The sequence below is a fragment of the Phyllostomus discolor genome, chromosome 12 (assembly GCF_004126475.2).
Source record: "Phyllostomus discolor isolate MPI-MPIP mPhyDis1 chromosome 12, mPhyDis1.pri.v3, whole genome shotgun sequence".
Lineage (NCBI taxonomy): Eukaryota > Metazoa > Chordata > Mammalia > Chiroptera > Phyllostomidae > Phyllostomus > Phyllostomus discolor.
In genome coordinates this window covers 73,418,451-73,445,019 of record NC_040914.2, presented here as the reverse complement: position 1 = coordinate 73,445,019, position 26,569 = coordinate 73,418,451, and the positions used below count along the sequence as shown (strand labels likewise).

The 26,569-nt window shown below is 49.0% G+C and overlaps 1 protein-coding gene across 1 annotated transcript in view; it reads left to right on the top strand.

Moving 5' to 3' along the window:
• The window catches only part of COTL1 (coactosin like F-actin binding protein 1), a 41,303-nt gene extending 16,973 nt beyond the window's left edge, over positions 1 to 24,330 (top strand). The window contains exons 3-4 of the mRNA XM_028502122.2: positions 9,098 to 9,255; positions 23,555 to 24,330. Coding sequence (XP_028357923.1) covers positions 9,098 to 9,255; positions 23,555 to 23,665 — 269 coding nt within the window. The 3' untranslated portion in view covers positions 23,666 to 24,330. The remainder of the gene's footprint in view (positions 1 to 9,097; positions 9,256 to 23,554) is intronic.
• The last annotated feature ends 2,239 nt before the right edge of the window (positions 24,331 to 26,569 follow it).

Genomic DNA, 26,569 nt, shown 5'->3' with positions numbered 1-26,569 from the left:
GGAGTCGCATAGAACACACTGACTGCCATTTAAGGAAGTAAAAGTCATCATTGAAAAAAAGGTTCTGGTGCTTTGTCACTGGGGGGAAACCACTGGCTGTCCGGTAGTCTGGGGATCCAGATCAGCCCGCCCCCTGAGGGTTCCACTGGGGTAATCGTCTTTCTTCTCCTCCAGCTGGCCTGTACTCCGTTTTCTGGTGTTCTTGGTCAAACTAGGGAAGCTGGGTCATTCCACATTTAATGTGAATTCAGTGAGGGAGGGGTCGTTTGTGAAGCCTATGCTTTGAGGATGGGTGGAAAAAGTATCAAACTGCACGTACAGTGTGGTCTCGGCGCAGACTGTGTGTGTGCGCAAGTATGCAGAGAACGTAGGTCATGTCAGCCAGCAAACTCTCTGTTTGTCCTCTCTGAGGAAGGGACACACCAAGATGTACACGGGGCTGTTGTCCCTGGGATGAGTTGTCTTTATTTTGTATACTCTTTTATTTTTTCAAAACATGTTTTGAGTGGGACAGGAGGGTTTTTTGTTGTTTTATCTGTTGGGGCAAACAATACGAGTCACTTTGAAAAAGAGCGAGTGCTATGGGCCTTTTCGATCATTGGTAGCTCTCCCTCCAGGAGAGAAAGCCAGAAAGCAGGCTCCTGTCACCCTCCGGCTGTGGTCCCCTGGGCAGGGTGGGGGTGCACCCAACAAGACTCCTGGGTCCTCTTTGTCCCTGAGAGGAAGGACATTTTCTGCTTCTGAAGTCCCCCTCCTGTCCTGTGGTCCCTGCCTGGGCCCCCCCAAGTGCAGCCTGCTGGAAGTGAGCGCTGTGTGGCTACCGCCCCGCGGTCGCCTGGCCCTGGGTGGCAGGATGTTAGAATGCTCTCCCATTTCCTTTCATACCTCCTCCAGGGAGCTCACTTGGTGGAAGCTGACAGCTCAGCTTTTTGGTGTGTGGGTTGTTTTCTCCTTGCTGAGCCGTGTCTGCATAACTTCTTAGTGAGACTGTATAAGGTCAGGTCAGCGTTAGAGCAACCACAGGCTTACAGAGCCCGGGGACAGTTTCCTCCCCGTTCTCCTTCCCCCTTTCTTTGTCTTGCTCTGAAGGTCAGTGTTAGATGGAAATTATGAAATGATTACTTCTCTCTCTCACTCTCTCTTTCTTTTCTGTTGACCAGCAGATATTTATCAGGCTCCTACAAGGCGTTTCGTACACGGTGCGATGTAACAGGAACTAGAAAATGTGAAAGTAGTTAGAAAGGCCAAAAGGACATGCATCAAAATGTTTACGGGGTTCTGTGGGTGGTAAGACCCTTATTTTCTCTTACTCATACTTCTAATTATTTTATACTCAGGATGTGTTTTGTGAGTAACAAAAAAAATTGTTCAAAGTATTTGTGAAGGTGTGAAAAGCTTGCACACCACTTGGCCCATTGCAGACACTTGGTCTCTGGGCTTTGTCCTTCTCCAGCCAGGGCTGGCTTAGGGGGCGGGCAGAGGGGAAGACTAGGTCCTTTTTGAGAGAAGGCAGGGCCCTCGATCAGTGTGGATCCCATTTCTTTTTTCTTACTTTTTTTGAGAGAGGGGAAGGAAGGGAGAAAGAGAGGAAGAGAAACATTGATGTGTGAGAGAAGCATCAGTCAGTTACCTCTTGCACACTCCCAACTGGGGACCCGGCCTGCAACCCAGGCATGTGCCCTGACTGGGAATCGAACCAGTGACCTTTTGGTTCACAGGCTGGTGCTCAAGCCGCTGAGCCATACCAGCCAGGACAGGATCCCGTTTTGAGGTCACCCTGATGAGAATAATGGCAAGGTTTGGGCAGAATGTGCCCCTTAGGGATTCCCGGAGTCTGGGAGATGTGAAAGGTGGCAGGGGAGGCGAGGGAGGTCCCTGAAAGGTTGGTGTGGATTATATGCCATGATAGTTTTTGGGAAAGCATTGAAGCATCTCATCCTGGTGGCCTTGGTGATTCCAGAGAAATCTGACTCCCCCTTTTCTCCTTGCTATTCTCACGCCCTTTTGTGGTCACCTCCCCTCTTTGTGTTATTGTTTCTTCCCGTGGTCCCTTGTATAAGGGTTTAGCGTCAGCTCCTGCCTTCGCTGTCTCTCTTCCTAAATTCCTCCCTCCTGTCTGGTCTTAGACAGAGTGCAGGAGGAGGGAGGAGAGGGGGAAAGAGGCACAGATGGTGGGGAGGTGAGGTGGTGGGGAGGCACGAGAGAAAGAAGGAAAATGTAGGGTCTTGGAGGGAGGGGGTTAGAGGAGAGCTAGAGGGAGGAAGGGGCTGCAGGGGAGAGAACTCAACACCGTGGCAGCTGGTGCTTGTGAGCCCTTACTCTGTGCCAGGCAGTGCTGAGGACTTTACCTGTGATGACTTCATGCTGCGTGTTAACTTAGTAAACAAAGGTGAGGGGCTTGGAAGGGAGAAGTAGGACATTGAACCGACTGGGCCCAGCCTAGGGTTTCTAAGGGGTCCTTGAAGCTGGTGGGATGGGCTGGTCCAGGAGCTCCTTCAGGCTGATAACCCTTCATTGCCTGTGATGAGGCTGCATAGGCTACCCAAAGGGTCAAGTTCTTTTGAGGTTGGAGTTTTATGAGCATCATGTGAGGACCCATCTTTTCATGAATGAGACTCTCATGGGGTGGGAAGGGGAGGGTGCCCACAGCCTCAAATCAGGGACACTCAACGTGCAGTCAGCCTGGACTGTGAGCTCTTGGCGCTGGCCATCCTCAGAGACACGGCCCCTGACCTCGCTTTGTCATTGGTTGACACTTTTCCTAGGTGAGGCTCCATGGGATTTTGGGATGCCTTTGCAAATCCTTGTTAATGACAGCTTATGTCAAATAGATGATTTTACCCAGTGCCATGGTTCAGCAGCTTTTTTCTTTTTTTTTTTTTAGAGAGAGAGCGGGAGAGCGGGAGAGGGAGAAACATCAATTTGTTGTTCCACTTATTTATGCATTCACTGGTTGTTTCTTGTATGTGTCCTGACCAGGGATTGAACCTGCAACCTTAGCATATCAGGATGATGCTCTAACTAACTGAGCTACCCAGCCAGGGCCTCAGTTGCTCTTTTTCTAAATATGCTCTGCTCTTTCTTGGGCTGTGGGATTTGGGCAGAGAGAGAGTCTCTTGGGGGACAGTCCTGATGGTCTTTAATGGTAAGATACTCAGGAACCACACCTAATATGTCTAACTCTGTAAATTACAATGTTGAGAACTAGGCCACACAGGAAGCTCCTTTACATGATCACTTCCTTAAAGTGAAAGGTGTGCAGCTGGGGAGGAAGCGGGTGGAGGCTGAACTTTGAGCACTTCAGCTTTTCTGCCCACGAGGCCTTTTGCCTCACCCTCTTGCCCTGCTAGGCGTGGAGCAAGTTCATGCTACAAGCCTGGTGGTTCCTCTCCTCTTCCTCTGGGTCAGTGCTTCTCAAGGTTTGGGGGCAGCAGGATGCCCCTGGGAGCTCGTTTAAACTCAGTCCACAGGCCTCAGTCATGGAGTGTGTGAATTCACGTTCGGATGTGTCCTTGGGCTTGCTGGTTTGGAGGGCCACACGTTGAGAACTTCTTCAGACGTAACCAGGTCTATACCGGGCAGGGGAGGAATCATCTGGCTCTTTTGCACTTCACCTCTCTGAGCCGTAGTTTCTTCGCCTGTAAAATGGGACTGTGAGCAGTGCTAAAATGTGCAAATACATGTAAGTGCCTAGCACATGGTATGTGCTCAGTAAATACTGGCCTCTATTATCTTCAGGACCCTCCTCCGTCTTATCTGTACCCTCTGTGCTTAGCTGGGCTTGGCACATAGTAGGCCCTCAAGAAATACATTATGAGTGACTAAATGGCTGTGTGCTCCCTGAAGAGCTGCTGCTTTGAAACCCAGAGCAGAAAGCCTGTGAAGAAGGCAGAGGCTAGTGCGCTCCGTGTCAGGCTCAGCAGGTTGGAGGCCACTGCAGACCTCGGAGAGCAGTTTCACTGGAGAGGTGGGGTAGGAGGAAGAGAGCAACCATCCCATCCGCCAAGACCTGCACAGCCCATTTCTTCCATTTAATCCTCACAAGTTCCTCATGAGGCAGGTATGTGACCCAGAGAGTCACATATCAGATGAGGAAGCAGAGACTTACAGACATTCCAAGTCACAGAGCCGGTACAAAGTGGAGGAGAACTCCTAAGGGGTTTTGGACCTTGGACTCAACCTGGATGCCATAGAGCTGAAGTGGGAGGGTGAGCAGCCCCGGAGCAGCAGGCGCAGGCAGCCGCGCTGAGGCCTCTGACAGCTGGGCTTGGGGTGTCTGCTCCTGGTGTGTGTGTTTGCGCTTCTCCCATTGGGGTCACCCAGACCTGCACCCTCAACTCCTGAACCTCTTCTGAAAAGAGATGCCATTGGCCCTGTTGGGGACTGAGTGACACAATGAGGGTGACAGCAACCTCAAGTGTCAACTGTCTCCTGGCCAGTTTTGCCATCTTAGTGCACAAACACATACACGGAAGCACACACATGCACACATCCAGACATGTGCACACGCAGGGGCACACGCACACAGACGTGCACAAGCACACCATATACATGCATGGTGAGGTGTTGCTATGCTTTTCTCAGTTGGTGTGCCCCCATTTTCTGGGGTGGGAGAGTAACACTAGCAGGCGATAAATGAGGGGGGTGCCATGTTTGCCATTTCTGGTGTGGTGCCGTGGCTGTGCATGCGTGCTTGCTCTGCTACTTTGTCCAGAAGAGGGAAGGCCTTCCCCACAGTGTCTAAGAACTAGAACTTCCTCCTGCACAGGCCAGCTTGAGGTCAAAATGGCCTCACAGCCTCCCTCAGGGTGAGTGCGGGGAGAGAGGCTTCAGGCCTGTGTGGGCGGCTAGGAAAATGACTTCTCAATGTTGGGCCAAATCTTGAGCAGCAAACATTCGTTAGCATCACATGACTCTTGGATTTTCAAAACATAAGCAACCTTCTGGGTTAAACCGTTGTCAGATAAGTGCCCCAAATCCATTCAGGGAAATAGCCTCATCTGCCACAGTAACTTAAATGACATTGGCCTACAGTCCTGGGAGATCCAGGAAGGCCAGGTCCCCCGTGTCCTTGAGGTGGGGGGTGTGACTTAACCTACCTTGTGCCAGGTTCTGAGTTGGTCCTTTGCAACTTTGGGCAGTTGGGACCCAAATGCTGTCACAGAACCCAAATGTCCAGGCTGATCTACATGGAAATGGTAGCGTGGTTCCCATGGAAGTAGACTGCCTGCTTTTTTGTTTGTTTGTTTGTTTGTTTGTTTGTTTGTTTGTTTTTGCTGTGTTGCCTTGGCATCTGATGTGTGTCCCCACCTCCCCCTCAGGTCAAAGCTGCAATTTAATTAAACACTTTGGTACTAGTTCTCCTTTTCCTCCAATAACACTACTCAAAACAGAGCGCTGGCTTCCCAGACACTGCTGTGAATGCTGGGAGAAGCTCGGAAGCTTACCCCCACTCTCTGTGTCTGCAAAACCCACGTGTGGCTGGCTGTGTGAATTTCAGTTCCTCAGTCCCACTGGCCTCATTTCCTGTGCTCATGACCCACCTGGCAGCTCCTCCCCGTGGCTGCAGCTTCAGGGGAAAGGTTCTACCTCATCAGACAGAGGCTTGAAACGCAGGCGGGTTTCATAGTGAATATACTTAATCCTCATGACCAGCTAATGAGGGTGGTATAAAATCTTTGCAAACATCCCGAATGTCCATCAACAGATGAGTGGATGAACAGGTTGTGGCATATCCGTACAATGAAGTAGTATTCAACCGTAAACAGAGTGAAGTACTGACCAGGCTACAATGTGGCTGAACCTGGAAACCATGCTGAGTGAAAGAAGCCAGACACAAAAGACCACAGAGTGTATGACTCCATCTGTGTGAAATGTCCAGAACAGGCAAATCCAGAGACAGGAGGCAGATTTGTGTTGCTTTAGGTTGGGGGAGGGGAGGGTATGGAGTGATTGCCACTGGGTATGGGCTTTCATTTCGGGGTGATGCAAATGATCTGGAATTTGATATTGGTGATGATGCCACAACAGTGTGAATGTACTAAATGCCACTGAACTTTATGCTTTAAAATAGTTAAAATGGTGAATTTTACATTATGTGACTTTTGTGTCAATAAAGAAAAAAGTGGGAAGGACAAAAAATAATCACCTCATTTTACAGATGAGGCGGCTGTGGCTCAGCTGTCTGGGGACTAGGCAAGCCAGAGTCCTTGGGAGTGAGAGACAGAGCTCCCGCCCCCATGTGGGAGTCTCCTTCTTTACTCCCCATGGCTAGTTGGCCACGAAGCCCTCTTGATTTGGCCTGTGAGGTGCCCTTGAGACCATCTTTCCTCTCTGTCCCCACTGCCTTGTGGTCTTTTTTAAAAAAATATTTTATTTATTTATTTTTAGAGAGAGGGGAAGGGAAGGAGAAAGACAGGGAGAAGAACATTAACGTGTGAGAAATACATAGATCGGTTGCCTCTTGCACACCCCCAACTGAGGACATGGCCCTCAACCCAGGCATGTGCTCTGACTGGGAATTGAACCTGCAACCTTTCGGTTTGCAGGCTGGCACTCAGTCCACCGAGCCACACCATCCAGGGTCCCACTGCCTTGTTATCCGCTGACCCCATTGTCAGGTCCCACGAAGGGTACCCACTGAACTCCTGTGGCCAGGTAGGCAGACACACCCAAGCTGTCTAGGTCCTTGGCTTCAAGGCTGGCTTTGTCATTAGTATGTTCCTTTGGGCGTATCACACGACTTCTGAGGCTCCTCTATCCAATGGTGATTTGGATGTTGGTGAAGGTGATGGCAGTAACCCTGCCCCACCCGCACCATCAGCACTGTGGTGAAGACCGAATGAGATAGTGAAACGTAAGTGTGCTTTATAAACTGAGGTTCTGTGCCAGTGTGAACAGTCATAATGATCTGTTTCCTTTAAGAAATAAACATTGGGAGTCCCCTGGCCTAGACTGTAGAGTCCAAATCCGGAGTCTGTGGCTTGCTGAGAACTGTTTCTTAGCTTCCATGGCGCAGGTGGTTCCGCATTAGACAGCAGAGTTGTTGTTCCACAGTGCTGAGGCTTGAGGTACTAACCAGGCAATGAGCTTGATCAGCTCCGTACTGTGTTCCCATTACACTCAGAGGGCTAGTGGTCTTAGTGTAAACCTATCCACATGTGGGATTCAGCATGGAGGCACCTAGAAAGATTCTGGGAAGAAAGGCACCTTGATTTAGAAAATAATTTAGAAACCTCATCAGCATTTCAGCACTACCATTGCATCAGCACTACCTGGGTGCTAGTTAGATCCCAGGGCCCCATCCTAGATCTGCTGAATCAGAATCTGTATCCTAGCAAGACCCCCAAGAGTCAAATGTACACAAATATATTTTTTAAATATTTTATTTATGTATTTATTTTTTAGAGAGAGGAGGGAGGGAGAAAGAGAGAGAGAAAGAGAGAGAGAAACATCAATGTGCGGTTGCTGGGGGCCGTGGTCTGCAACCTAGGCATGAGCCCTGACTGGGAATCGAACCGCGATACTTTGGTTTGCAGCCCGCGCTCAATCCACTGAGCTATGCCAGCCAGGGAAATGTACACAAATGTTTGAGAAGCACACCTCTACACTGTCAACAAGTGCCTGAGAGATTTTAAAGCTAGCAACCAAAAGCCATTAAGAATATCAGTCCTGAGCAGAGCAGCTGGTACAAAAATAACCCGAACCAGTAGCATCCCCACGTGCCAGCCTTTGCCTGTTAGGGACTATAATGAGATCTCATAATACGCATGCTTAGAATATGAACTATTTAGAAACTAAGTGGAGTAAGGATATGTGACTTCTCAATGAAGAGCACAGAATGTCGGTGGAAGACACAAAGGGGGTCCTAATTAAGTGGGACACTAACTGTAACTAGAAACTTGTCCTCGGCTAGGGGTGGCTCTGCCTCCTAGCGGACATGGGGCAATGTGTGGATACATTTTTGGTTATCATAACAGGTTGGGAAGTATGCTGCTGGCGTCTCGTAGGTGGAGGCTGAAGGTGCTGCTTAATATTCTATGAGGCCCAGGGCGCCCCACAACAAAGAACCCTCCAGCCCACTGTCCTCGAGGGACACACACACATGCACACACACTTTAAAAACTCTAGGATGTTTTGGTGACACAAGGAATGGTGGTCGGGGGAACTTCCCCTGTGGAAGACATTCTAAAGTGATGATAATGAAACAGGCATGGTAATGAAATGAAATGTAAGTGTAGTTCCTGGGAACAAACTAACCTCTAGAGCAAGGGCATCAAACTCATTTTCACTGGGGGGGACATCAGCCTCGCTGTTGCCTTCAAAGGGCCGAATGTAATTTTAGGACCGTAGAAATGTAACTACTCCTTAACAGTTAAGCGAGAACTCAGCGCTGCCCCCTGGGTGGAAACAAGGTGCCGGGCCAGATAAAACACGGCGGAGGGCTGGATTTGGCCTGCGGGCCTTGTGTTTGCCACCTGTGCTCTAGAGTCATTTTAATACAGATGAATATATAAGCTATAACAAGCAGAATGCACCCAATGGAGGAACACTCAGAATTCTTAGTGGTCTAGTTGTCTCGCCACAAGCTAGACATTCCCAGTGGGCCCAGAGCTGTATCCCAGGCCAAAATAAGGGCCACTTCCTTTGCATCTGACTCCTCCCCAACCCAGTTCCCATCTCCACGTGGCTTTCCTATTCCTAGTCCTAGTGGGGTCTTCAAGACTGGGGATAAGACAAGTTGACAAACTTCTCCCTGAGTAAGATCCAGAGCTTGAGCCTTGATGGTGTGAGAGTCAGGAGGGTGGCAGGTATAGCAGCCAGAGAGGCTGGCTTCACATCCCAGTGTGGCCTCCCACTGCCTGTGTGGCCTTGGGAGTGTCAGGTGACCCTTCTGAACCTTCATTGCCTATCTGTGAAATGGCATCAAAGCCAGGGTGCTGTTGTCGTGATCAAATGACAGAATGTTGGCCAAGGTCAGTGTTAGGTCCCAGCTGCGCTGCTCTGGGCGCACCCATGGCTTATAGCCCCTCCTTGGAGATGTGGTTTTGGGGTATTTTAACCCAATCCTATGCCCTCTTTTTGCTTTTGGCTGCAGATGATATCCGATTCTTTGCCTTTGTGCGCTTCACCACTGGGGACGCCATGAGCAAGAGGTCCAAGTTCGCCCTCATCACATGGATTGGTGAGAATGTCAGCGGGCTGCAGCGAGCCAAAACTGGCACAGACAAGACCCTGGTGAAGGAGGTTGTGCAGGTAATTGGCCTCGGGTTTCCTCTGGACTTGGGGGTCACATCCAGAATGGGTCAGCAGCCAGCAGGGACTGAGAGGGCTGAGTTTGACTCCTAGGTCTGTAACTTAGCCATGACTGCAGGCAAGCTGTGCTTTGTCTCTGCACCACACAGCCACTGGTGAAATGCTACCAAAATTGTTTTCAGCATGGGGGCTAGGAGGCAAGTGGCTGCATTTGTGATCCCGCCCATCCATCACCTGCTAGAAGCATGGTGGCTGGGGGTTTACCTTTGAGGTTGGGCAGGTGCCTCATGGAGAAGGGGGCTGGAGGGAGGGCTGGGATGGTGGCCACTACCTGTTTGCATCGTCAATGATCATGGTTGACTTCCAGTTGTGGCCATGGGGACTCAGTGTGAGAATTCATGCATGCCCTCTCTGAATGGTGCGTAGAACACAGTAGGCACTTGGTAACACTTGTTGAAGGAACAAATGTCAACCTTCTGAGGGCCAGCAGGGATGTTATGATAATCCTGATGGCTGTAATGACAAAGGCTGTATTTCGATGGCACAGATTCCAGACTGGATAGCTGGGTACTGCTCAGGGCTGGCTTATTCCCAAGTCTGTCTTTGCCTGAAAGGAAAGAGGGAAAGTCGGGCTTGCCCTCGGTTTTGCCTCTGAGCTTCTGAAAAATTCTATTTGTAGAGTTCCCAATTGTAAAATATTTTTCATTCTGGACATAATGAAAACTGACACTTGGGAACTTCAAAGGTTGAGGCTAGGGCCTGTGGGCATGTGAGAAAAGAAGATGTGAATTCCAGAAAGAAAAACCAAGGACAGGGAGCTGAGGGAGAAAGTTCTCTTCTTACCAAAGGGTTCTCCATTTTGCAAAAAGATTTTTTTCAAAACCCACGTGAGGGAGGTGTGGTAGCTATTGGTTAGGGGCTTCCTTCTTCAGGCGATGAAAATAGTCTAAAATTGACTATAGTGGCGGCTGTACATATCCGTGACTATACCAAAAGCCACTACATTGTAAAAAAACAAAACACATGCACGAATAGGCTGTGTTCCATGTGGCACCCTGGATTGGACCCTGGAACAGAAAAACCAGTGGAATCAGAATGAAGCTGGAGTTCAGTCACAGCACCATGCCAGTGCTGGCCTCCTCATTGCGACAGACATGCCACAGTGACACCAGAGGTTCGTAATTGTGAAACTGGGTGCCGGGTATGGGGGAACTTTTGGTACTGTCTCTTGCAACTTTTCTGTAAGTCAAAAATTATCCCAAGATAAACGTTTATTAAGAAAATAAGAAGAAAGGAAAAAATTCCTGTCATTCCATTATCACAGCCTATTTTTCCATCCTCCCTACCAGCTCTGCAGGCGAGCTCAGCACCTCTGTGCACTGATGCAGACACAGCCTGCAAACCATGCTCTCGCTGGCTTCTGTTTTATTTTTCCACTTAACATAATTTCATAAAGTATGGGACCGCAAAGCTGCAGCAATGAACGCTTTCTGGAGGCCGGCTGTCCCCTGTCCCAGGTGGGCTGCAGTGTCCTGAGTGTTCCTCGGCTGCTGGCCTCCTGACTTGCCTCCCATTCTCATCTGTATAAATACTGTTTCACCACCAGTCTCATACATGCAGCTCCTTCCTCTCTGCCGATGGGTTGTTTCTTTAGAATATGTTTTCAGGTGGTAGGGCTCCAGAATTAATAGGTGTGATGATCGCTTTAAAAAGGTATGAGTTGTCAGCCCTGGCTGAGTGGCTCAGTTGATTAGAGCGTTGTTCTATACACAAGGTTGTAAGTTCGATCCCCGGTTGAGGTGTGTATGCGAGAAAACCAATTGATGTTTTTTTTCTCTCTCCCTTCCTCTCTCTCTAAAATCAATAAATACACCCTCAGATGAGGATTTAAAAAATAATAAAAATAAAAAGGTATGGGTTGTCAGATTACCTTCTAAAAGGGTTAGTACCATGTCTGGGACATAGTAAGTACTCAATAAATGGTTTTAATGGTTAACCAGCTCTCGGGGTTCTTTTATGACAGCAGAATGGACAATGCAAACAATGCATGTCCCATGGCCAGCGTCTCCTGCTGGAGTCTGCCATCCACGCTCGGTTAGCTCTCTCCGTTGGCCAACCCAGGGAGTGTCCAGGAGATGAGGGAACAAGCAAGGAGAGAGCATTTGCCAGGATGTGTCCAATGAGGGCAGTGTTTTGAATCTTGTGAATTGTGTTGATAAATGGTAAAGCATACAGTTCAGTCTCATTAAGTACATTCACTGTGTTGTGCAATCGCCACCATTGTTAGCACCAGAACTATGTCACCACCCCTCCAAAAAAGCTCTGTGCCCATAGCAACCTGCTGACTTCCTTTTAATCTAGAACTCATCTCAGGTTGGTGAAGCGGGCCGGTGAATGAGAGTGATTTGGGGAAATATGATTTTTTGGTGGGAACCCTCAGTTGCTGGTATTGGCTATAATTATTTTGTTTGTGAACTCAGTTACATTGCAGCAAAAAGGGAAATTGTCTGACTCTCTTGTCTGGGAAGTACAAACAGGGTTTTCTGGCTTTAGGTATGGCTGGGTCCAGGGCTGAAGCAGGATCTTCCTTTCATCTCTCTTTTCTCAGGGTTTGGCCTCAAGTGGTCTCTGAATATCAGGGAGAATGGTCTGGGCATGGTGGTTCTTCTTGTCTTGATCCCTCCTCCCCCAATGTCAATCATTCCTTTAAAATGATCCCGATTGGCCCAGCTTAGGTCACATGTACGTCCTGTGGGACAAGGAGGTGGGGCTTCATGACTGGCAGCTCTGGCATGATTCCAGTTTAAAGAAAGGGATGCTGGTATGTAGATGGAGAGTGTAGATGTCCCCTCCAGAGGGGCGCTTGGGTGCATCTGGAACCGAAGGTGCAATGTAATATTTTGACCATTACCTTTTGCATTTCCACCTATGCATTTAAAAAGGTTTATTACCTGAAAGTATTATAAAACCTCACATTATACTACAGTTGTGAATATAGCCATTTAGGTTACAAAGGGTACGTTTTGCTGGCATAGTGGTGTCTTTTGACAGTCACAGAAATCAGGCCGATCCTGGCGTGTGTGTATGTTTCCCCTTTGTTTAACGGGCACTCGGACCCGACGTCCTCTAACGGACCCTGCAGGTGAGCCATTCTGGATTCCGTGTTCTGGGAACTGGACCCCTTTCCCAGCTTTTGCCATGATTTCCACATGAAGAATAAGTGGGTTGACTTTTAGTCTAAGATTATTAATATACCCTTGGTTTTTAATGTAACAGAGGTAGTATGCCCACATCCTTACCCTCTGTGTGAAACGTAGAGAATGTGGATTGGTGTGGATACAGTGGAGTCAAGAAGGCGGGTCTCCTGCCTGCCTGACTGTGAGCAAGTCTTTCTTCCCCCCTGGACCCCTGTTTCCCCACTTACAAAATGAGTCGGGTGAGTTGACTTGCTGTGTCATATTATGTTTTGACATGTTCTGAAATTTTGCATTTTTTAAGAGGTGCTCTGACAACATCTTACCTTTAAAGGAACCTTATTTTACTTTGTTGGTCAAAAAGACAGGGTGTGCGGTGGTCTGGAGTGCAGTCTTTGGAACCAGATGGGGTGGGTTCTGGTTTCAGCTCCACCACTTACTGTGTGGCCTTGGGTACACTGCTCACCCTCTCTGGGCCTCAACCCCCCTGAGATCCAAAACAGGGGTAATGTAGTATCTGCTTCTTTGGGTTGCTATTTAGAGAAAGTGTTTAGAACTGGGTTTGGTGAAGACCCAGAAGGAGTAGTTATAGTTATTCCAAGCTGTCCCTTTTAGACCTCAGAGTGATGCCCAGTTTAGTATGCTGTGAATTGTTTCCTTCAAAGATGGTAGGCCCACATGGTGAGCCATGGGTGTAGGGCACAAATCTTGACCCAAGTTGCCTAATTCTTTACAAATGGCTTAGACCAGAGTCAAAGCCATATCAACACGCAAGGTCCTGGCCTCACCCACCCATGCCAGTGCTGACCTCAGATGACCTGTACTTCCCTGAGGCCTGCCATACAGGTGCATCAGCATATAGAGAAACTGAAGCCCAGAGCAGTGCACAGCACTTGCCCTGAACCCACGGGCTAGCAAAGCAGCAGGTCCTGGGCTGGAGCTCAGAGGAGTTAGAAGTCAGAAGGTTTAACTTTGGGTGTCTTGGCCTGTGTTCAGAGCCAGGCTGAGAAACTGAGTCACGTTAGTGGCTGGGGTGGGGGAGGGGGGGTGGAAATAGGCTGCCAGGCCGGTGGGGCTAGAGGAGGACGGCAACACCGGACTCGAGTCCCGGGAATGTGATGATCACACAGGACGCACGGCTGCTTCTCTGCCACTGTCATCTGCCTCACAGAAGCGCCAGACTGGTGCTGAGGACAAATGGCTCATCCCATTGTTCTGTCACCTCTGTGGGATTATGGGGACAATGCAGTTGCCACCACTAGAGACCTGCCTGTGCCAGGCCAGGCTGCCTTGATTTGGAGCCAGCCTTGGTCAGTGATGCATCAGGCTTGCCTTGCAGGATGGCTTTATTCACGTGATCTTTTTATTTATTTTTTAACATATATGCATGTCCACGGGGCCAAGTAACCAGAGGGGACATCTCTGCCTTCAGAGCTGGGAAAAGAGCGGAGTATTTCCTCCAAGAAGCCATGGAGGAAGGAAGGACACACATATTGGAGACAGTGTACAGTTATCAGCTTAATATATACCTGATGGCTTCTAAACCCCAGGAGCAGGGTTGTCTTAAATTCTGGACCTCATCCCACCCCTCAGGGCCAGATGTACCCAGTATTCCTCCGGGAGAGTCACTTTTGTGTACCAGTATGGTAATACTATTAGTAGCAATGGTTTTATTGTATCCCTACCATGTGTCTGACACTTTTAAGGACCTTTCACGTGTTTTTGAAGATTTTAAAGATCACTTTTTTAAAAGATTTTATTTATTTATTTTTAGAGAGGGAAGGGAGGGAGATAGAGAGAGAGAAACATCAATGTGTGGTTGCTGGGAGTCATGGCCTGCAACCCAGGCATGTACCCTGACTGGGAATCGAACCTGCAACACTGTGGTTCTCAGCCTGTGCTCAATCCACTGAGCTATGCCAGCCAGGGCTAAATCACTTATTCTTGAAAGCAGTACCATTGCTGTCATAATCCCTGTTTTATAAATGACAAGCCTGGGGCCTGGGAGAGTTGGGTGACTCGCTCCAGGTCCCCGTGCTTGGACACGCAGAGCTCTGCCCGGACCCCAGACTGTCTGGTCCCAAAGGCCCGACTCGATCATGTCACCTCATCACATGCTTCCCCAAAAGCCTGAAGCACCAAGTAAAACTCTACTGTGTAGACTCACACGGCACAGCAAAGGCTCTGCGAAGTTCTGCAGGAAACAAACCTTTAATGTTTTTTTAAAAATTGTACTGCTTCTCAATTTTACTTATGGTTGAAACTTTTTATTTTTTTTATCCTTACCCAAGGACATTTTTCAAGCGGACACTAAACGTGGTTGCTTTGTGCTTATTTTTTTAAAAAATGCTGAGCCCTGGCTGGTTGGCTCAGTTGGTCGGAGTATCGTCTGTATACCAGAAACATTGTGAGTTCGATTCCCAGTCAGGGCACGTATGAGAGGCACCTGATTGACGTTTCTCTCTCTGTCCTTTCTTCTTTCTCTAAAATCAATGAAGTGTATCCTTGGGTGAGGATTAAAAACATTTTTTTTAAAATGCTACAGTGTCCAATAGAAAGATAATGGGCTCAGGGGGAGCGAGGCCCACGCTGATACTGCAGCTCCATCAGCTGTCAGTTTGAGGACCTTGGGCAAGTAACTTGATCTCTAGAATCTGTTCTCACTCATGAACAGGAGAATATAAATTTCCACGGAGCTGTCGGAAGGACTGAAGAAAAACAATGGCTGTGAAAAGAGGTTCTCCATTTTGGTAACCGGTGAACTCCTATTCATTCTTCAAAAGCCCAATCCTTTACCCCACTCTACCAGCCTCGGTCAGAGTTAATTACTTCTTTATCTGTGTTTCTACTAGGATCCAGATTCCACAAATTATAAATTATAAATAAATGTCTCTAGAAAGTAACCTTGAGGGGAGGGGCCACGGCCACTCTTTATTCTGTACGAGGCACATAACAGGTACTACTAACAAGAAAAAAGACAACAACAAAAAATGAAGGAAAGGATCTCATTACATGGGCTCTAGACTGTGTCTTATTCTTTGTATATTCCTAAGACAGAGGCTAGTAACTCTTCCATAAATGTCCTTGGGGTTGAATTAAACTATGGGATCCAATTACACCCCGGGAGGGCTATGGGCGTTGGTTGGGGTTCCCAAAGGCTCTGACTCTGTTTCAATAGAAAGCAGAGGGGAGCCCTGGCTGGGTCCGCTGGGAGTATCCGCACTCCTCCGTTTAACGAGATTTGCGGGCTGCTGCTCCCCCGTGCAGAGAATTGGCTGTCACCCAGCACTCGGGGACTGTCCACGACTCCTCGTGTCTCTCCTGAGGATTTCAGCTGTTTGTGTTTATGCTTCATCAAGCCCGTGGTTCACGGTAAGGCCCTTGCTCTCCTCAGAGCCAGGAAAGGCCTCCGTGTTGGTGCATCTCACCTGGGCCTGGGCCTGGGCTCAGGCAATGGGGCTTTGTTGCTTGTGTCATTTATGTATAATTTTTAAATTTTATTTTATTTATTGACTGATTTTTAGAGAGAGAGAGGGAGAGAAATTTTGACTCTCGCCACTCATTTTTTATGCATTCATTAGATGACCCTTGTAGGTGCCCTGACTGGCGATCAAACTGGCAACCTTGGCGTATCAGGATGACACTAACTCACTGAGCCACCTGGCCAGGAGCCATGTAAAATACAACCACCTGATGATGACAAGTGTGGAGCTCCTCGGCAGCCTGTGATAGGTGACGCCAGGTGGCGTGTTTGGAGGGCCAGGCTTATTAATCATGAGCCATGTGCTGTTAGCACCCCCAACACACAGAGAAGGAGATAAAGGTTTGGAGGGATGAGTCCTTGAGCCAAGGGGAGTGTCGAGTCGGAAGTCAGATGGTGGGGCATGGGAGACCCCTTTAACAGGGGGCTGGCCAGTCAGAGCCCTGCGGCCGGCTCTGTGCTCCACAGTTCTTTTAACCAAGCTCTCTGAAAATTTGGGGTCATAATATACCTCATGGAATTGTAAAAACTAAATAAGGTACTGTATATATATATATACAGTGTTCACTGTAGGTACTATTTACTTATTTATTCAACTTCTGTTGAAAGTGAAAATAGTTCGGTATTTACCGACAGTGAACATCTGTGACTATGAGTTGTCCTTTAAAAAAATCTGTTGACCCTGGCTGGTGTGGCTCAGTGGATTGAGCGTGGGCCTGCAAACCAAAAGGCTGCAGGTTCAATTCCTAGTCAGAGCACATGCCTGGGTTGCAGGCCAGGTCCCTTGGTGGGGGGCTCATGAGAGGCAACCACACATTGATGTTTCTCTCCCTCTCTTTCTCCTTCCCTTCCCCTCTCTCTAAAAATAAATAAGTAAAATCTTTTAAAAAATAAATAAGAAATTTAAAAAATCTGCTGAATTATTGCTTTGGGAAAAGTTCCCCAAAGTGGGCATGGCTAGGGAACAAGAAATGCTAGGTACAAATTGGACTGGATAGAAATGGAAGGCCTAAACTTGGATTTAATCTTGCTTATCAACTGATTGCTAGCAGGGGCTAGTTAGAGCTCTGGGTTAAGAGGATTTGAAGGTTAAGTCTGAATTTAGTGGGAAGGTACATAATTGATTTGTGATGTCTTCCAAAGATATAGGAGGAGAAAGGTGCGAATATTTTCCCCATTCTTGGAATGGGGGAAACAGCCTCCCATAGCTGGAGCCATAGTCAGAAATCAGGCTAGGTGGAGTCAGATTCCAAGCAGTCCCCCGAATGCTACTGAGGTGGGTGGCCCTGCAGGGTGAGGATGTGAGGCATATGGACGGCTGCCCGTTTGTGGCCCAGAGCTACCCACACCATACTTTAGGGTGTCACGTCCTCTGCTCTCCTTCTGCACCGGATGGTTACCCTGTGCCCATCAGAAATGGGACTGCATGCCCCTCTCCTGTCCTTTGTTCTCTCCTTGGTGAAGTCGGGTCTCATCATTGCTGAACTATGGTGGTGACGCAGATGCCTTTGTTACCAAATCTGTCAAACACGAGACCACAGCATTTTGATGTTTGTTTTTCGCTTTTCTGCGATGACTCATGCCTATTGTAAGAACTTGTTCTTTCTGAGTAAATTACACCTTGCTGGAAGGATTTTTCAGACCTTGCTCTTTGAAGCACTTCGGAACAGTTGTAGGAGGGACGTGTAGGAGGCCCAGGAGGGGTTGGCAGCTGAATGCCCAGCAGGTCTGATGCTGCGCTTTTCCATCCGGCTCTTGTTCCAGCTGCTGGGGTCCGATTGCTTTTCTTCAGCACACCGAGGTCTTTGGTTTATAATACAGTCTTTGCCCACTCAGGGAAAAATACATTTTTGTGGACAGCATGTGGACAGGTCCACCCCTGCTCCACCTCTCACACGTGGGAGGAGAGAGTCCGTCCCCTGCACTGTTCTGCAGGGGTTTGGGACAGGCCTGCCACGAGTATGCAGCTTTCCTGTAGAAAGCCAAACTCTGATCCCAAAGTTGACTTTTCTGTGCCACTTTTCCCCATTGCCCCTTGGATTCTGGTGTCCAATTCTACGTGCTCTGGGTGCAAATCCATGGGTGACTGGTGGGAAAAGGTCCCGGAGAACCAGTTGTCCAGCATGCTTTCACGGAGACGGAAACCAGGGCCCTGAGCCATTGACTGCTTCCTTCAGGGCACTGTAGAGCCCCTGAGTTCTCTTCTTCTGCTCTCAGAGAGACCCCTAAGAACCAGAATTTTGACTTCTGAGGACTTAACAAGTGCCGGACATATAATAGGTGTTCGGTAAGCATGTGTTTGCTGGAAGAATGAATTGCATTAGCTCATATTGTCTTTGGATACAATGAAGGTCATGCTTCCTACCTGGCTCCGCTTTGTAGAAATGTGCATTGCTGACATCACAGATGCATCTGTCAAAGCCTCCCCACTCATTTTAATTCCTTCCCCGACCTCCCCCCACATTCTCTAGCCACCCACTTAGACCTAATGTTCTAAGTAGAAGACCTGACAGATCTTCTCAACAGACCCTGTCCCTGTCTTCCGGTGGCTGAACCCTGCCCCCTGGTTCTGGGCGTGCAGCTGGACTTGGCATCTTCTCTCTGCACGGGCAGGGAGGTGGCACTCCCCAGTCTTCCTTTCGTTAACAAAATCAGTGGTGGGGATGGAGACATCAGCGTGGGGTGAGAGAAGAGGAGCCAGCCACTCCCTGTGCCTGCATGCCGTGTGGTTCAGAAAACTCCTGTATAGCTTAGACCCTGCTAACAATCTGCAGAATGAAGGCGAACCTGGGGTCATTTCAAATATCATGTACTCATCCTTGAGCACTTACTCTAAGCGGACTGGCACGCTTGCAGAGTGCCCTGGTGCTTTGCACACTCATCAGATCCTCACAGCAGCCCTGGGATGTGGGTCCTCTGATTGTCCCCATTTGCAGGTGAGGAAACTAAGGCTCAGGGCAGGCCAGTAAGGCTGCTGGAGATGCACACGGACAATTGTCCCTATTTGTCTTTGGCCCAAATCTACTTCCAGCATGCTTTAGAACTGAAGCTGGGGTTTCAACTCAGGCATTTGGGAGCTGCTTAAAAAATGAGATGATTTAAAATGAAGAATAGGAAAATATTTGTGCACTTTGAAACCGGCCTTGCGAATAGATTCTTGACTGTGTACAGAGTCCCGGTTCCTAACCCTGCTCCTTCTCTAGAGTTGCCTTCCTCGGAAGGAGGCTGGTGTCTGTCTCACATCTCTGAAGTGTGAGCATATGTGCACTTGAGAAAAGTCACAGGGACAAAACGTGTCCTGAACTTGGTTGGTGTGCGTTTCCGAACCATCTTGGAGTCATATTTAGCTGGATGGGGACTCTTCCTTTGACAAGCCCTGCTGTAGCAGAAAAGGGTGAGACCCTGCCTGAAAGCTGTTAGCCAGGGACACAGCATTCCCGGACATGACAAAGATCTTTCTAGAACCAGACAGGCTCCTTTGGCTTAGAAGTGTGTGACGTTTGGCTTAGGCAGCTTTGACATGCTGACATGGCGGGCCAGGCAGTCGGGTGCAGCCCGGGAGGTGGGTTGCAAAGCAGAGAGGATGTGAGACAGACCAAGGCCAGGCCTCACCCCGGGCCCCTGCCTGGAGGCTGCCCTGGGCCCCGGGGGAACCGATCCCTGCCTCTCGGTCTCTTGTAGTTGCTTCTCCATCAAATGAGGTAGTGACTGCCAGGGTTTCGAAGGCTCTTTCAGCTCCACCCCCTCCCCTCTCTTTTTGTTAATGAAAGTGTAATTTACATAGAGGAAAATGCATGAATCTTAGGTGTACAGATTGATAAAATTTGAATCTTACAGTTTTGAATTCTTGTGCACACCTGTGAAACCGCCACCCAGATCAAGACCTGGCATGTTCCCAGCCCTCGGAAGGGCCCCCCTACCCCACTGGGGTCGGCTCTGGTGTTTTATGACTAAAGATTCCCCGTGACTGAGCACAGTAGTCTTTCAGAATCGCTCCTGTTCTGCCTAGACCGGCACTGTCACCAGCCACCTGTGGTTGCCGTCCTGCTGTGTGACGCATGAGTACAGGGCGCTCTGGCTCTGGGAGACTCGGTGCGGAGGGAAGGAGGTAGAAGAGCTCGTTGATGATTTTATACACTGATCACGTTAAAGTGGCAATATTTTAAATATAGAGAGTTAGACAAAGTATTTTTACAATCAATGTCACCTGTTTCTCTTTAGCTTTCCTCAAAAGGGGTTCCTGGAAAACTTGAAGTTCTCGACATGTTAGTGTCGTCCTGGGGCCTGACAGTCCCCTCCCTAGTAAGGAACCGTCTCTTGAGTAGTGTTCCCTACATCTGCCCCGGTCGCCATTTGACGGCTCCCTGAGAGTGTCGGGGGCAGTGGCTGAGGGTGTGGAGGTGTGAGCGTGGTGGGGAGCTGGCGGCACTTTGCAGACGTGTTCTTGTGCTTTTTAGTGTGGGTAAGTCCTTGCAGGCTTCTGCAGGTCTCAGGTCTTGCCCCCAGGTCAGGGTCTGGCTGTCCACAGGCCCCTTTTGGCTCATATCTATCTCTTTTAATTAATTAACTTATTTATTTTAAATCTTCACCCAAGGACATGCTTATTGATTTTAGAGAGAGAGGAAGGGAGAAAGAGAGACAGAGCAACATCAGTGGGTCGCCTCCTGCATGTGCTCTGACCAGGGATCGAACCCACAGCCTTTTGGTGTATGGGATGCCACTCCAACTGACCGAGCCATGTGGCCAGGGCTCTGCCTCTTTTTAAAAACACACAATGAAGTCCATGTGTGGGGGCGCTGGCGTCTCCATTGCCAAGTCCAAGGCCCACTTTGCGAGGACTGCTGGTGGTGGAGAAATGTGAGGATCTTTTTGAGTTGGGTTTTAGGATGAATCAGACCTTTTGGGGACTTTCGAAGAGTCCACATCCTGAGGGGAAGAATCGACTCAGTTTTGAAGCCCCTGAGGGTGCGTGCGCATCCCGGGTGTGGGGAGGCCTGTGAGGCCTCCTGGGACTGCCCCTGCGTGGCCGTCACCTCCCATCTGCCCTTTGGGTGCTGGTCCCCGTAGTACGGGGTGGATAAGTTTGCTTTTCTAGGTACTTTTGTTTGGTAGAATAATTTGTTGCTAATTTCCTGGTTTTAAACATGCCTCTGGTATATAGCATCGGGTTTGGGGTTGCTTTTTTTGGAGTTTGAGACAGCCTTTTTTAAAAGGTAGTTTTGTTCATTTGCATTTATTTATTGTTTTCATTAGTCTCTTTTATCCTGTTTGGTTCCTCATTTCGGCCATACTTTGATTTCCCATATACCTGTGATTTAGGTTGGACTGTGTGCTCCCTATAGACTTCTTAGCCCTTATCAAACTTACTTCTTAATCTAAACCTTCTAATGGCTAATCCACACACACAGGAGTGTCCGTCCTTATTGCTCTAGATTGCCATATATAGCCATTGCTGGCAGCGAGACTTTGGGCTTCCTTCTCCCGAGTCTGCCCTCTGCCCTTCCTCCGTGCCACTGGGGCCCTGGGTTGAGAAACACACTCATTCCCAGTTCTCCTTTCTGGCCCTTTCATCCAGCTAGGGTTCGCTCGCACTGAGGATGTGCACAGACCCGGGGCAGCGCAGGGGGGAATAGAAACAATGTTTAGTCATCCGGGGCGAGTTACACAATCACGCCAAGCCCAACTCTCGGGTCTTATCACGAACAAAAAGCTAATATACTGAGGGAGGGTTAAGTGAGAGAAGGTGTGAGGCAGTGCCTGGCCCATACTAGCTGCATGATAAACAGTAACCTCCCCCTCCTCCCTCCCTGTTCATATTCTTAGTGGCTTGGCATGGCAAATGGTTTGTGTTGATACTGTAAAACTTGATCTTGAGTGCTCTCCTGGCTTAGTCATTCTGCTTGGAGGGATGGTGACTTATGTTTGTATTCATGTTTTTTTTTTGAATTGAAGTAAAACTCACATAACATAAAATGAACCATTTTAAAATAGACAATCCAGTGGCACTTAGTACATTCACAGTGCTGTGCTACCACCACCTCTGTTTCGTTCCCGATATTTTCATCACCCCCCAGAAACCTCAGGCACTTTAGTAGTCATTCCCTGTTCCCCCTCCAGCCCCTGGCAGCCACTTACCTGGTCAATACTTCCTGTCCCCGTGGATTTGCCTCTTATGGACATTTTATATGAGTGGAATTCTCCACTACGTGCTCTTTCATGGCTGGCTTCTTTCATTTACTGTGATGGCCTTGAGGTTCATCCATGTTGTAGCATGAATCAACACTTCATTCTTTTCATGGCTGAGTAGTATTCCATTGTGCGGACAGATCATATTTTGCTTATCTGTTCATCTGTCGATGGACATTTGAATTGTTTCCACTCTTCGGCTGTTATGAATAGTGCTGCTAGGAGCATTTGTGTGTCAGTGTGCAGATGCATGCTTTCGTTTTGCTTGGGTAGATCTCTAGGAGATCTGTTGGGGTTTAGTACAGGGTTTTAAGAATTAAGTTTGCCAATGTGTGGCGGCATCTGGCACACACAGGTGTGTAATAAATGGTTGTCATTATTGATGTTATGTCCTTGTGGAGTTTGTTCATGAGGTTGATTTTCTGATTTTCAGACTTGTTATTTATATTTTGGTAAAATTTTCTGTATCTGCCACCACTCTCAGGTTTATTTTGTTTATTAAAGTCTTATGATCCACATGTTAAAATAGCTGTCGATTCCTCATGGCTCAGAATTATCTGATAAGCCAGATCACCTGCTTCACTCATTCATGCCACAGGTGTTTACCAAGTGCCTCGTGTGTGCCTGGCCTGTGGAGGTTTGTGGTTGATACGTGCACCCGAAGAGGGCACAGTACCCGAGTTGAGCATATCACTGAAGCCCTGTCACATGGCATGACGTTTGTTAAGTGAATACAAACCTCTGCCCACAGGTAGCTGCATGTGGCTGAGAGCTCAGGACATGCTTCGTGCACTCGGTGCCTGGGCTGATCACTCGGACCTGGGACTGGAAACCCTGCCCCATTGTGACGGGGGCCGGGGGCTAGCTTATACCAGGTCGTGAGAGCCAATCACGTGTCTCTTTCCAACTCCATGGACAGTGATGTCATGTTGGTAGATTGAAATCAACCACCACAGGGATATTTACACCATGGAAATGGGCAAAAGCTAGAAATCAGGGCTTCTCTCTGCTCTCTCTCTCCCTCACTCTCTCTTTTTGAGAGCCTGGTGTTAAACATTTACTAGCATAACAGCCTTCCTTTCTAATCTTATCTCCTATTATTCTCCTAATGGTGGCTTTTCACAAATGGGGCAACTGAGGCACAGAAAGTTGGAGCAACTTGTCCAAAGTAACATAGTCAGGAAATGACAGAGCCGGAATTCAAACCCACATCTGATGTTGGCCTATCTCCGTGGCCTTGGGACGACACAGTACCTTGACTTTACCCATTTCCTGATCTTTAGTCATTTTTTTTTTCTGCCAAACTATTTTGCCACAAGATTTTTATTTTGATCATTTCTTAGCATTTTAGGTGCCGAGACTTCCTGGTGTGTTGCCTGAGCAATGCGTAGATCCTGTCCCTTCTCACCAGGAACTCTGTTTTATTTTGTTCTTGCAGAATTTCGCTAAAGAGTTTGTGATCAGTGATCGGAAGGAGCTGGATGAAGATTTCATCAAGAATGAGCTCAAGAAGGCTGGAGGAGCCAATTACGACGCCCAGACCGAGTAACCCCAGCCCTCCCCCTGCCCCTTGCCAAAGTCATTTGCCTGCTCTCCGGGGGAGGGGACCTCGGCTTCAGCTACCAGCCCATCAGGGAGAGGAGACGCAATGAGAGGCAACAACCCACCACCCCGTCTGCGACCCAGCTCCCCTGCCCTGCTTCCCTCCTGAGTCCTGATATGTCCTATCTCGCAAAGCTCATGGAACATCTTTCTTTTTTACCTTCTTTCTCTTTTGTCCCCCCCCCCGCCCCCCTTTCTTGTTCTGAAGAAAAATCATTGTGATGCCAAGATCAGATCTTGGTGCCTCCTGCGGTGACATCGTCAGATCTGAGGCACCTCCCGTGGTGACCCCTTTCCCTGGCATTTCTGCTAGCCTGCCTGGCCTCCTCTGCCGCAGCCTCGTGTTGCTCTGGAGCCCACGCCAGTGCTGCCGTCTTGGTTTTCCTCAGCTCTCCCACTCGCCCAGTGCTGAGGAGGCAGCTGTGCCCGGAGCCACGCTATTGCCGGCGGCCGGCATGAGCACACACGTTCGCCCCGCATGTCAGGCTCAGACCTCCTGGAATGTGCTCCAGGGCCCCTCCCCCACCTCATTCAGAGTTGCCTAAGCTGCAGAGATGGTGCTTGGTGGTGAGAGGTGTAGGCCTGACTCAGACCGAAAGGGAAGAGAGAAAACTTGCCTTAAAAGTTGCCTGGCGTTTGCTTTCCCACCCTTTGATTGGAGTCCCACTACGGCACGGAGTGGGGGGAAGGTCTGAGTCCAGACTCGACAGAGGGAGTCTTTCAGGGTCAGTTCAGAGGCTCCCCAAGGGACGAGAACGGTAGGGAGAGAGGCCCGGGTGCGCAACAGGAACGCAGGCAGAACTGGGAACTGGTTCTTTACTTTCGGGTCCTCTGCTGACAGCAGGGGCCTCTCGGGCCAGAGGTCCTCTCTGCCACCTTTGCTGGGTGTGCAGCGGCGCCCAGCCTTGGCCTTGGCCTTGGGGTGGGGGGGGGGGGGGTGGGGACCAGAACACCTGTGGTTTTGATCCTGCGTCTGCACCATGCATTCAGAGGGTTATTATTATTTTTTTCAAAGAAAGATGAGATTGGCTTGGTTCTTCATGAGCATATTTTATATTGTTCTCTTTCTCTTTTTCCTTGTTTGTTTTGTTTGTGGGGAGGAAATCTGTGCTGTGTTGGGGTTGTGAACATCTGCACTCAAACAGTTTACAGAAATAAATTTTTTTTGTTTTTCAAAAAACAAGTTTGTCTGATTTGCCTTATAAAGCTTTTTTTTTTTAATTACAAAAACAAAGGCCATTGTCATCCTCAGATTTAATAGGTGTCTATGCAGCTAGTGGTGGCTGGGCACATTCCCACTGAGAATCTTATTTTAGTTTTTAACAGCCACCTTAAGAAATTGGTGCTGTTTGTGTCCCCATTTCCTGGAAACAGAGGCTCAGAGAGGCTGATTCCCCTGAGGCCACCCAGGTAGAAAGAGGCAGAGCTGGGATTTGAACCTAGGTCTCCTGATGGCTCTGAGCTGAGGCTTTTGAGGGAAGTAGAGAGGCCCTGGAATTGAGAGGATGGTGCGACAGCAGGATCTGGATATTTCCTGCGTGGCCAGAAGCTTCCCCTCTGTCTTTTCAGGAAAAGCTGGGCTGTGACATCCTTTCCGAGGTTGTCGTGGAGCTTCAAACCCAGACTTCCAGCGCGCTGGACCTGCTGGGACCTCAGAATCAGGCCGGAGGAGTTTCCGACTCAGGCAGCTGGGCCGGGTGGGGAGGGTGTGGGGACAGGGCAGAAACCAAAGTCAGCGCAGGAAGGAGTCCTGCCATGCGTGGCCAAGGCCACGATTAAGCTGCCCTGCTGCAGCGCAAAGCTGAAGGTCGGTTCCTGGCCCATGGCAGCCATATCTGGGTTCTAATACCTGCTCCTCTGCTCTCAGCTGTGTGGCTTTAGGCAAGTGAGTTAACCTCTCTCAGCCTTAGTTTCTTCATTTGCAAAATCAGCAACAATATTACCCTCTCTGATAGGTGGGAAGGCCAAAGGAGCAGCACGATTCTGAGGGTGCCCAGTAGGCGCTCAGTCATTACATCACACCTGCCACTAGTCTTAAAATGCTGCCTGCCCCAGTGGTTCCTACACGCAGAGCACAGGGGCTCATTACATCATGCCTGCCACTAGTCTTACCCATGCTGCCTGCCCCGGTGGTTCCTATGCACAGAGCACAGGGGGCCAAACTGGGCCTCTGGCTTCCTGGCCTGTGGGCTTTTAGCTCTGGTCAGAGAACTTGGGACAATCACAGGTAAGGATAAACCCTGCTTCGAAGAAAAGCCGGGTCCTGTGGGAGAAAATGACAAGGGGACTAGGCCTGGCCAGAGGCATCAAGGAGGGCTTCCCCCAGGAAGCAACACCTCAGAACTGGAGGAGAGAAGGGGTGAGCAGGCCAAGACGAGGGGACTATAGACAAAGGCTCCACGGGGCTGCTGCTGAGGGGAAGAGCAAAGAGGCTGGAGCTGGGTTTGTGTGTCAAGGAGCTTGTTTTTATTTATCTTAAATGTATTTTACTGATTATGCTATTACAGTTGTCCTGATTTTCCCCCTTTGCCCCCCTCCACCCAGGATCCCCCTCCACCCCCTCAAGCAGTTGTCCCACCATTGTTCATGTCCACGGGTCATGCGCATACATTCTTCCGCTTCTCCACTTCCTATACTGTGCTTTACATCCCGTGGCTATTCTGTAACTACCTATTCGTGCTTCTTCATCCCTCACCTGTTCACTCATTCTCTCCTTCCCCCGTCTCATCTGGCAACCTTCTGGTAACTAACTTCTTTTCTCTTGCTTTTAAGAGTTTCTCTATCTTTAACCTTTGGCCCTTTAATAATGATGTGTCTTGGAGTGGGCCTCTTTGCATCCATCATAATCGGG